This window comes from Saccopteryx bilineata, chromosome 3 (assembly GCF_036850765.1).
Source record: "Saccopteryx bilineata isolate mSacBil1 chromosome 3, mSacBil1_pri_phased_curated, whole genome shotgun sequence".
In the NCBI taxonomy this organism is placed as follows: Eukaryota; Metazoa; Chordata; class Mammalia; order Chiroptera; family Emballonuridae; genus Saccopteryx; species Saccopteryx bilineata.
In genome coordinates, this window is record NC_089492.1 from 160,434,267 (window position 1) to 160,446,307 (window position 12,041).

Genomic DNA, 12,041 nt, shown 5'->3' on the forward strand with positions numbered 1-12,041 from the left:
GGCTTCAAGCCAGTGACCTTTTGAGCTCAAGCCAGCTACCTTTTGAGCTCAAGCCAGAGACCGTGGGGTCATATTTATGATCCCACGCTCAAGCTGGTGAGCCCGTGCTCAAGCCAGTGACTTTAGGGTTTCAAACCTGGGTCCTCAACATCCCAGGCCAATGCTATATCCACTGTGCCGCTGCTTGTTCAGATTTCTTTCTTTTTAAGTAATGTTTAAAATTAAGGCTTGTACTGCTAGGTACTGACTAGTTGGTGAACCCTTCAGATATTCTTGAAAACAATGATTGTGACTTGGCCACCATAAAGAAATATTTGGAGCCTGACATATGGTAGCACAATGGACAATGCACCAACCAGGAATGGTGAGGTCGCTGGTTCAAAACTCTGGGCTTTCCCAGTCAAGGCACATACCAGAAGCAGCTACTATAAACCCGGCGGGGTCGCGACCTACAGGTTGAGAACCGTTGTACTATAAGCTGATGTTTCCCACTCCTCCCTCCCTTTCTCTTTCTCTCCTTTCTCTAAAATCAATAAGTAAAATCTTTTTTTAAATTGGAGTTCTAGTTGGTGACTCAGTAGTTAGAGCATTGGCCTGGCATATTGATGTCCTAGGTTCGTTTCTTGGTCAGGGCACATAGGATATGCGACCCTCTGCTTTTGTCCTCTACTCTCTCCCCCTTTTCTCCTTCTTCCCCTCCTGCAGTCAGTGACTTGATTGGTTCAAGCCTGGCCCCAGGTGCTAAGGATAGCTTATTGGTCCGAGTCCATCAACCTCTGGTGCTAAAAATAGCTTGGTACTTGGCCCCAGACAGGGTTGCTGGGAGGATCCTGGTTGGGATGCATTAGTGAATCTGTCTCACTATCACCCCTCCACTCACTTAAAAAAAATTTTTTTTCCCCTTTCTGTTTGGCTCAGTGGTAGAGTGTCAGTCCAGCATCTGGATGTCCCGGGTTTGATTCCTGATTAGGGCACACAGGAGAAGTGCACATCTGCTTCTCCACCTCTCCACCTTCTTGCTTCTCTCTTACTCTTTTACCCTTCTGCAGCCATGGCTCGATTGGAGCGAGTTGGTCCCAGGCACTGAGGATGGCTCCTTGGCCTCTACCTCAGGCCTAGGAAGAGCTCAGTTGCTGAGCAATGGAGCAATGCCTCAAATGGGCAGAGCATCGCTCCCTAGTGGGCTTGCTGGGTGGATCCTGGTCAGGGTGCATGGGGGAAAGTCTGTCTTTGCCTCCCCTGAATTTTTTTAAATTCTCACTGAATTTAAAAAAAAATTTTTAAAAACCCTCTTTTTTTTGCAAAATATTTGAGAAAATAATTCCGCAGCTCTTGAGTGTCAATAAGATGCTTTAATTTCTGGGAAAGATACTTCTTCAAACTGTTCTACTGGGAATTTCTCCAATTGGGATAGACACTTTTTTTTTTTTTAACAGAGAGAGAGAGAGAGAGGGATAGATAGGGACAGATAGACAGGAACGGAGAGAGATGAGAAGCATCAATCATCAGTTTTTTGTTGCGACACCTTAGTTGTTCATTGATTGATTTCTCATATGTGCCTTCACCGTGGGCCTTCAGCAGGCTGAAAACCCCTTGTTCAAGCCAGCAACCTTGGGCTCAAGCTGGTGAGTCTTACTCAAACCAGATGAGCCTGCGCTCAAGGTGGCAACCTTGGGGTCTCGAACCTGGGTTGTCTGCATCCCAGTCCGATGCTCTATTCACTGCGCCACTGCCTGGCCAGGCGGGATAGACACTGTTAATACAATTGTATTTTGTAAATGAATGGGTTGAGCAGTGGTCGGCAAACTACAGCTCGCGAGCCACATGCAGCTCTTTGGCCCTGTGGCCCCTTGAGTGTAGCCAGCGTAGGAGTACCCTAATTAAGTTAATAACAGTGTACCTACCTATATAGTTTAAGTTTAAAAAATTTGACTCTCGCCCTGGCTGGTTGGCTCAGTGGTAGAGCATCAGCCTGGCGTGCAGAAGTCCCGGGTTCGATTCCCAGCCAGGGCACACAGGAGAAGCGCCCATCTGCTTCTCCTTCCTCTCTGTCTCTCTCTTCCCCTCCTGCAGCCGAGGCTCCACTGGAGCAAAGATGGCCCGGGCGCTGGGGATGGCTCCTCGGCCTCTGCCCCAGGCACTAGAGTGGCTCTGGTTGCAACAGAGCGACGCCCTGGAGGGGCAGAGCATCGTCCCCTGGTGGGCGTGCCGGGTGGATCCCGTTCGGGCACATGCGGGAGTCTGTCTGACTGTCTCTCCCCGTTTCCAGCTTCAGAAAAATACAGGGGAAAAAAAATTGGCTCTCAAAAGAAAATTCAGTTGTCGTATTGTTGATATTTGGCTCTGTTGACTAATGAGTTTGCCGACCACTGGGTTAGAGGTAACCACTAGTTTTATTTATTTATACCTATCAATTAGGTATACTCTGTCGAGCCTTGAGTCATTGCCTTTATTTCTACAAAATCTGGTAGTCACAAAGTACAGTTGACATTCAGGGGTCTCAAACTCGCGGCCCGCCGAACAATTTTGTGCAGCCCGCAGACTAATCCACGAACTTCTTTTCTCCATTGTGAACTATTTTGAACTTCGTGAATTAGTCTGCGGGCCGCACAAAATTGTTCGGCGGGCCGCGAGTTTGAGACCCCTGGAAACTGTGTGGGTTTAACCTGACCTTTCGTGGCACAGTGGATAAAGTGTCAACCTGTAATGTTGTGGTTACTGGTTTAAAACCTTGTGATTGCCCAGTCAAGGCACACGTGGGAGTTGATACTTCTGCTCCTTCACCCTTCTCTTTCTCTCTTCTCTCTAAAATGAATAAGTAAAACCAAAAAAAAATGTTTATATATTTTGCCTGACCTGTGGTGGTACAGTTGATGCTTCCTGCTCCTCCCCTGTCTCTTTCTCTCTCTCCTTTCTAAAATGATTAAATATAATCTTAAAAAACAAAACAGCCCTGGCTGGTAGGCTCAGTGGTAGAGTGTCGGCCTGGTGTGCAGGAGTCCCTGATTCGATTCCCAGCAAGGGCACACAGGATGGTTTGAGCCCATCTGCTTCTCCACCCCTCCCCCTCTCCTTCCTCTCTGTCTCTCTCTTCTCCTCCCACAGCCAGGGCTCTATTGGAGCAAAGTTGGCCCCTGGCGCTGAGGGTGGCTCTATGGCCTCTGCCTCAGGCGCTAGAATGGCTCTGGTTGCAACAGAGCAAGGCCCCAGATGGGCAGAGCATTGGCCCCTGGTGGGCATGTGGGTGGATCCCAGTGGGACGCATGCGGGAGTCAGTCTGGCTGCCTCCCCATTTCCAACTTCAGAAAAATAAAAAAATAAAAACCCTAAAACAAAACAAAAAAACAACAAAAAACCTAAATTGGGTGGATCCACTTATATGTGGATGTTTTTCAATAAATACAGATTTGGCCATCCATATCCCTGGGTTTCACATATGCAGATTCAACTAACCATAGATCAAAACAGAATTTTACATCCATGGTGTTGAATCCACGGATGTGAACGGCTGATGGTACATTGCTCTATGCCAGAGGTCGGGAACCTATGACTCGCAAGCCAGATGTGGCTCTTTTGATGGTTGCATCTTGCTCGCAAACAAATCTTTAATAAAAGAAATAATAATGTTAAAAATATAAAACATTCTCATGTATTACAATCCATTCATTTCCTACCACTCATGTTCATGGTTGCGGTTGGCTGGAGCCAATCACAGTTGTTCTCTGGGACAGCATCAAATTTTTATTGGATAATGCCTAACGTACATGGGTGGTTGTATAGCTCTCATGGGATTACATTTTAAATTATGTGGCGTTCATGACTCTCTCAGCCAAAAAGGTTCCCGATCCCTGCTCTATGCCCTTTTATGTAAGGGACTTGAGCATGTGTGGATTTTGGTATCCATGGGAGATTCCTGGAACCAGTTTCACGTGGATATCAAGGGATGACTTAAGTTTCTGGGGAATCAAAAGTTACATGCAGACCCTGGCCGGTTGGCTCAGCGGTAGAGCATCGGCCTGGTGTGTGGGGGACCCGGATTCGATTCCCGGCCAGGGCACATAGGAAAAGCGCCCATTTGCTTCTCCACCCCCCTCCTTCCTCTCTGTCTCTTTCTTCCCCTCCCACAGCCAAGGCTCCATTGGAGCAAAGATGGCCTGGGCACTGGGGATGGCTCCTTGGCCTCTGCCCCAGGCGCTAGAGTGGCTCTGGTCGCGGCAGAGCGACGCCCCAGATGGGCAGAGCATCGCCCCCTGGTGGGCAGAGCACACCCCTGGTGGGCGTGCCGGGTGGATCCTGGTCGGGCGCATGCGGAAGTCTGTCTGACTGTCTCTCCTTGTTTCCAGCTTCAGAAAAATACAAAAAAAAAAAAAAAGTTACATGCAGAGCCTGACCAGACCGTGACGCAGTGGATAGAGCCTTGGACTGGGATACGGAGGACCCAGGTTTAAAACCTTGAGATCGCCCGCTTGAGCGAAGGCTCATCTGGTTGGTTTGAGTAAGGCTCACCAGCTTGAGCCCAAGGTCGCTGACTTGAGCAAGGAGTCACTCACTCTGCTGTAGCCCCAGAAAAGGCACATGAGAAAGCTATCAATGAACAACTAAGGTGCCGCAAAGAAGAATTGATACTTCTCATCTCTCTCCTTTCCTATGTGTGTGTGTTCCTATCTGTCCCTCTCTCTATCTTTGTCACAAAAAGAAAAAAAGTTACATGCAGAATTTTGACTTCATAGGGGTTGGTGCTTCTGACTCCTTTGTTCAAGGGTCAGCTATATATGCAAATCTAAAAAGTTACATTTGTCCTTTCCTCAGCCATAATAAAAGTCTCACAATTCATCTTACCAAGTAAGTCATTATGCTTGAGAGAGTTATCATAAAGTTTTTTTTGTTTTGTTTTGTTTTGTTTTGTTTTCCTGAAGTTGAAAACGGGGAGGGAGTCAGACAGACTCCCGCATGCGCCCGACCAGGATCCATTCGGCATGCCCACCAGGGGGCGATGCTCTGCCCATCCGGGGCGTTGCTCTATTGCAACCAGGGCCATTCTAGCACCTGAGGCAGAAGCCATGGAGCCATCCTCAGCGCCCGGGGCAACTTTGCTCCAATGGAGCCTTGGCTGCAGGAGGGGAAGAGAGAGACAGAGAGGAAAGGGGGGTGGAGAAGCAAATGAGCGCTTCTCCTGTGTGCCCTGGCTGAGAATCGAACCCGGGACTCCTGCATGCCAGGCCGACGCTCTACCACTGAGCCAACCAGCCAGGGCCTCATAAAGTTTTTTTTTAATTTGGTCATTAATACATTTTTGTTTTTTAACAATTGGAATTTTCTCCTGGTCATTTAGTGAAAGCCTTATGTACATTTTATCTAGAAATCAACATTAAATCTCATTGGTACATTCTACTTTTTTTCTTTTAGCAAAAGAAAGAGGGAAAAGAGAGATGAGAAGTATTAACTCACAGTTGCTTTACTTTAGTTGTTGAATGAGTGCTTTGACTGGGAGTGAGGGGCTCAAGCCGAATCAGTGACCCTTGTTCAAGCCAGCAACCTTGGGGTATAGCCAGTGTCCTTGGGATCATCCCAGTGATCCTGTGCTCAATCCAGTGACCTTGGGGTGTTGAACTGGGGACCTCAGCGTCCTGGGCTGATGCTCAGTCTACTATGACACCACCAGTCAGGATTACCTGTGGTTCTTTTTTTCTTTACAAAGACAGAGAGTAAGTCAGAGAGAGGGATAGATAGGGACAGACAGCAGACAGGAACGGAGAGAGATGAGAAGCATCAATTATCAGTTTTTCATTGCGTGTTGCAACACCTTAACTGTTCATTGATTGCTTTCTCATATGTGCCTTGACCGCAGGCCTTCAGCAGACTGAGTAACCCCTTGTTGGACCCAGCGACCTTGGGTTCAATCTGGTAGGCTTTTTGCTCAAACCAGATGAGCCCACGCTCAAGCTGGTGACCTCAGGGTCTCGAACCTGGGTCCTCAGCATCCCAGTCCGATGCTCTATCCACTGCGCCACCGCCTGGTCAGGCTACCTGTGGTTCTTGATCAGATGAGAAGTCTGAGGAAGGTCCCAAGGTTCTGCATTCTAGTAGATTTCTAGGTAGTACTGCTGCTTCTGGTTCACTGAGCACACTTCAAGAGCAAGGATACTGAAGATGCATTCTTGAGATTCAGTGTAGGTTACTTGTTTTCATTAGGAGTTTGTAGCATTTATTAGGATTTATAGCACATTTTGTGTCCTAGAAACAGACCATTTTTCTTTGACTTATAATTCCACTATAGCTCCATGTATATCCATCATTCCACTTCCACTCTCTAGTTATTTTCAAAACGTTTGAAAATTCTTAGGTCATTTATTAGCCTGTGAAGAAACTAAAATTCTGGCTCTTAATTTTATAACTAGTTTAGCTGCAAATTTTTTGATACTTCCCTATCTTCCAGAAGCACTTTCTGCCCAAAGTTGATCTTTGCTTATAATGTGGCAATGAGTGGAGGAAAGTTTTAATCATTCAGAATAACATTTTAATCTTTTTTTCCTTTTTTAATTGAATTTATTGGGGTGACACTGGTTAACAAAATTCTTAAGGCCCTGGCCGGTTGGCTCAGCGGTAGAGCATCGGTCTGGCGTGCGGGGGACCCAGGTTCGATTCCCAGCCAGGGCACATAGGAGAAGCGCCCATTTGCTTCTCCACCCCCCCCTCCTTCCTCTCTGTCTCTCTCTTCCCCTCTCACAGCCAAGGCTCCATTGGAGCAAAGATGGCCCGGGCGCTGGGGATGGCTCCTTGGCCTCTGCCCCAGGCGCTAGAGTGGCTTTGGTCGCGGCAGAGCGACCGCCCGTGGTGGGCGTGCCGGTGGATCCCGGTCCGGTGCATGTGGGAGTCTGTCTGACTGTCTCTCCCCGTTTCCAGCTTCAGAAAAAGAAAAAAAAAAAAAATTCTTAAGTTTTCAGATGCACAGTTCTACAACACATCATCTCTACACTGTATTATGTGTTCAATTTGGGCATTATTTTTATCTTCTTTTATGGTTTCTGTAGTAGCAAGTAGTTTTATCAGCTTATTAAGTAGAAGTTGTTGGAATGAATGGATGAGTTGTGTTTCTTTGATCAAAGAAATAAAGTGCATTGTTTAAATCGTAATCTGAAATTATCTCTTAAAAACTATACAGATCAGGCCCTGGCCGGTTGACTCAGTGGTAGAGCGTCCACCTGGCGTGTAGAAGTCCCGGGTTCGATTCCCGGCCAGGTCACACAGGAGAAGCGCCCATCTGCTTCTCCACCCCTCCCCCTCTCCTTCCTCTCTGTCTCTCTCTTCCCCTCCCGCAGCCAAGGCTCCACTGGAGCAAGGATGGCCCGGACGCTGGGGATGGCTCCTCGGCCTCTTCCCCAGGTGCTAGAGTGGCTCTGGTCACAACAGAGCGACGCCCCGGAGGGGCAGAGCATCGCCCCCTGGTGGGCGTGCCGGGTGGATCCCGGTCTGGTGCATGCGGGAGTCTGTCTGTCTCTCCCCGTTTCCCGCTTCAGAAAAATACAGGAAAAAAAAACAAAATCTATACACATCAAATGAAACAAATGGGAGAAAATATTTGCAAATCATATATAATAAAGAGTTAATATCCATAGTACAGGGTGGGGCAAAGGTAGGTTTATAGTTAAGAGCAGGGGTCCCCAAACTACGGCCCGCGGGCCACATGCGGCCCCCTGAGGCCATTTATCCGGCCCCCGCCGCACTTCCGGAAGGGGCACCTCTTTCATTGGTGGTCAGTGAGAGGAGCACATTGACCATCTCATTAGCCAAAAGCAGGTCCATAGTTCCCATTGAAATACTGGTCAGTTTGTTGATTTAAATTTACTTGTTCTTTATTTTAAATATTGTATTTGTTCCTGGTTTTTTTTTTTACTTTAAGATATGTGCAGTATGCATAGGGATTTGTTCATAGTTTTTTTTTATAGTCCAGCCCTCCAACGGTCTGAGGGACAGTGAACTGGCCCCCTGTGTAAAAAGTTTGGGGACCCCTGGTTAAGAGTATATTAAACAGTTTATTCTTGCATTATTTTATTTATTAATTATTATATTTTCTATATGAACAACTGTAGACCTACTTTTGCTCCATCCTGTTTATGAAGAACTCCTATAACTCAATAACAACAACAACAACAAAATAAATGGTTAAAAAATGGGTGAGCTCTAGCTGGGTAGCTCAGTTGCTTAGAGCATTATCCCAATACTCCGAAGTTGTGGGTTTGATCCCTGGTGAGGGCACATATAAGAATGAACCAAATCTGTGTTTCTCTCTCCCTTCGTCTCTCTCTAAAATCAACAGAAAAAAAATTTTTTAATTAAAAATAAAAAACAGGCAAAGTTTTTTGAATGGACATTTCTTGAAAGAAGATACACAAATGGCCAGAATATGAAAAGAAGTTCAATACCATTAATCACTGGAGAAATACAGATTGAAACTACAATGAGATATTGCCACATACCCATTAGGATGGCCACCATAAAAATAGTAATGACAAGTGTTGGCAAGGATGTGGAGGAACTGGAACTCTTGTGCACTGTTGTTGGGAATGTGAAATGGAGCAATCACTACAGAAAACAATATAGAGGTTCCTCAAAAAATTAAAAACAGCCTGACTTGTGGTGGCAAAGAGAATTACGCATTTACCTGACATGCTGAGGTCACTGTTTTGAAACCCCAGGCTTTCCCAGTCAAGGTACATATGAGAAGAAGCTAGTACAAGTTGATTCTTCCTGTTCCTTCCCCTCCTTTTTTTCTCTCACCTTTCTCTAAAATCAATAATTTTTTTTTTAATTTAAAACAATTACCATATGACCCAGCAGCCCCACTGCTGGTTATGTATCCAGAAGAATTTAAAGCAGGATCTTGGAGAGATATTTGCATGCTCATGTTCTTTGCCCCATTTTTCACAATAGCCAAGAGGTGGAAGCAACCATATACCCATGGACAGATTAATAGATTAAGAAAATGTGGTATACTGTATATACCCAATGGACTATTATTCAGCCTTAAAAAAGAAGGAAACCCTGTCATTTGTATGAACATTGAGGACATTATACTAAGTGAAATAAGCAAGATAAGACAAAAAGAGACTAATACACTTGACCCTTGAACAACTCAGGGGCACTGATTGCTGGCACAATCAAATTTGAGTATATGTCAACCCTCTGCATGTGTGGATTCCCACCATGGGTCGAAAATACAGTTGACCCTTGAACAGCTCAGGCTTCAACTGCATGGATTCACATAACCATTTATATTTGGACCCACACAGTTCAAACCTGCTTTGTTCAAGGGTCAGCTGTGCTGTATGATTCTACTTATACAAGATATCTAAACGAATCAAAATCAGAAAAACAAAGTAAAATGATAGTTGCCAGGAGCTGGTTGGTGGTGGTGTGGGGAGTTGGAACGGAAAGATACTGTTCAGTGAGTGTTAATTTCAGATTTGAGATGTAAAAGTTCTAGAGATCTCTTGCACAACAGAGTGAGTATAGTTAGCACTACTGAATGGTACACTTAAAAATGATTAAGATGGTAAGTTTTTTGTTTTTGTTTTTTTGTGACAGAGAGAGGGACAGATAAGAGACAGACAGACAGGAAGGGAGAGAGATGAGAAGCATCAGTTCTTCATTGCGGCTCCTTAGTTGTTCATTTATTGCTTTCTCATATGTGCCTTGACCGTGGGGCTACAGCAGACGGAGTGACCCCTTGCTCAAGCCAGCGACCTTGGGTCCAAGCTGGTGAACTTTTGCTCAAACCAGATGAGCCCATGCTCAAGCTGGCAACCTCTGGGTCTTGAACCTGGGTCCTCCGCGTCCCAGTTCGACATTCTATCCACTGCGCCACCGCCTGGTCAGGCAGAATGATAAGTTTTATGTTGTGTTTTTTGCTATAATTCAAAACAAAACAAAACAAAAACCCTAAACTATCCCTAACCGTGGAGTTGTGTTAACAAGACAGTCTACTGTGCCTCATGAGATCATCTTTTTTTTTTTTTTTTTTTTTTTTTTGAGTGTCTGATAAGTAAAGATAAAGGAGACATCAGAAACTTGAAAATTTGTAATGGGTTTTTAAAGTTCTGTGTGATGCTCTTATTTGTGGATTTATGGTGCTTTCCCATTGGCTTTTTTAATTTCCTGTTGAATATTTTTACCCTTTCTAGTTTTCATTTCAGAGTTAAATGGATATAACAAGTGTAATGCTTTGGATTAATTTTTTTTTTTCTCCTTCAGGTGTGATGATGATCAGATGTCTAATGATAAGGAAAGGTTTGCCAGGTAATATAACATCTTGGTCTGTGTTGTAGGACCAGGCAATTCAAGCATACTGAGTTTTAATTTGATATCATTGAGAAATAATTCCTCTGTCCAGCCTCTTTTCTGTTCTGAAAGCTGGTGAACTTAGTGTTATAATAACGATCATTTATGTTCAAGTAACATGGTTTCAAACTATGGCTCCAAACTAATGGTATATTTTATACAAAGTTTTGTAAAACTTTTATGACAGGTAGCTATGCTATGTGTTTTCTGGGTGTCCACAGGAACACAAGCAATGTGTATTTCTTGGTTGCATTTAATATTAAGTAAATCTACAAAATAAAATGGTTTTATTCTTTTAAAAATGTTAACAGAAACAGTTTTTTGTGGAAATGATTTTTGATTGAAATAAATTTGTTTAAATTATTTCTCAGGATGAAAAATACTTTGGTTTTTATTAAACCATAAATCTTTATTTATTTATTTATTTATTTATTTATTTATTTATTTAGACATAGAGTGAAAGTGAGAGGGACAGACAGGAAAGAGAGAGTTGAGAAGCATCAACTCCATGTTTGAGCCACTTTAGTTGTTCATTGATAGCTTTTTCATATGTGCCTTGACCTGGAGGCTCCAGCTGAGCCCGGGACCTTTGTTCAAGCAGGTGACCTTGGGCTCAAACCAGCAACCTGTGGGCTCAAGCCAGCGATCATGGGGTCAAGTCTGTGCTCCCATGCTCAAGCTAGTGATCCTGCACTCAAGCCTAATGTGCCCACGCTTAAGCCGCGACCTCAGGGTTTCAAACCTGGGTCCTCAGTATCCTTGGACGACACTCTATTCACTGTGCTACCACCTAGTCAGGCTCAACAATAAATCCCTTTCAACTCAGATATTGGGTTTTATTTTTAGAAAGTTCACCCTGTATATTATTAAATAGTAAATTGTTTTTTGAAAAACTGAGTTTACAGCTACCTCAGAAAAATGAGTAATTCAAAATCTAGTGCTTAACTGTGAACATAGTATTTATTTATTACTAATGCTGCTGGTTTCTGGGGACCATACTTTGAGGACCACTGTTGTAGATAGAGGGCTAGGAAATATCAGTTTAAGTAGTTTAAAACTTCTCTGAAGCAGTAAGATACCATGATAGGCTTTGAATGAGGGGATACTACTGTATAAAATTCATATAGGGGCCCTGGCCAGTTGGCTCAGTGGTAGAGCATTGGCCTGGCGTGCAGAAGTCCCGGGTTCGATTCCCGGCCAGGGCACACAGGAGAAGCGCCCGCCTGCTTCTCCACCCCTCCCCCTCTCCTTCCTCTCTGTCTCTCTCTTCCCCTCCCGCAGCTGAGGCTCCACTGGAGCAAAGATGGCCCGGGCGCTGGGGATGGCTCCTCGGCCTCTGCCCCAGGCGCTGGAGTGGCTCTGGTCGCAGCGGAGCAATGCCCCGGAGGGGCAGAGCATCGCCCCCTGGTGGGCGTGCCGGGTGGATCCCAGTCGGGCGCATGCGGGAGTCTGGCTGGCTGTCTCTCCCCGTTTCCGGCTTCAGAAAAATACAGGAAAAAAAAATTCATATAGGAATTTTCTATAGTAATATATAGGGTTGACAAAAGAGAAGCACTAAAGTCAGGGAGGCAGTTAGGAGGCTGTTGAAGTAATAAGACAGCTATAAAATCATGAGGGCCAGAGGTAGAGTGTAGACAGTGGCGATAGGAGAGGAGTGAATTTAAGAGGTTTTTGAATAATTTGTTTATCAAAGTAGATACTTA

The 12,041-nt window shown here is 44.9% G+C and overlaps 1 protein-coding gene across 8 annotated transcripts in view; it reads left to right on the plus strand.

Moving 5' to 3' along the window:
* The window catches only part of ARNT (aryl hydrocarbon receptor nuclear translocator), a 93,056-nt gene that overhangs the window by 39,524 nt on the left and 41,491 nt on the right, over positions 1 to 12,041 (plus strand). For all 8 annotated transcript variants that reach the window (XM_066268020.1, XM_066268016.1, XM_066268017.1 and 5 more), the window contains one exon: positions 10,252 to 10,296. In XM_066268020.1, coding sequence (XP_066124117.1) covers positions 10,252 to 10,296 — 45 coding nt within the window. The remainder of the gene's footprint in view (positions 1 to 10,251; positions 10,297 to 12,041) is intronic.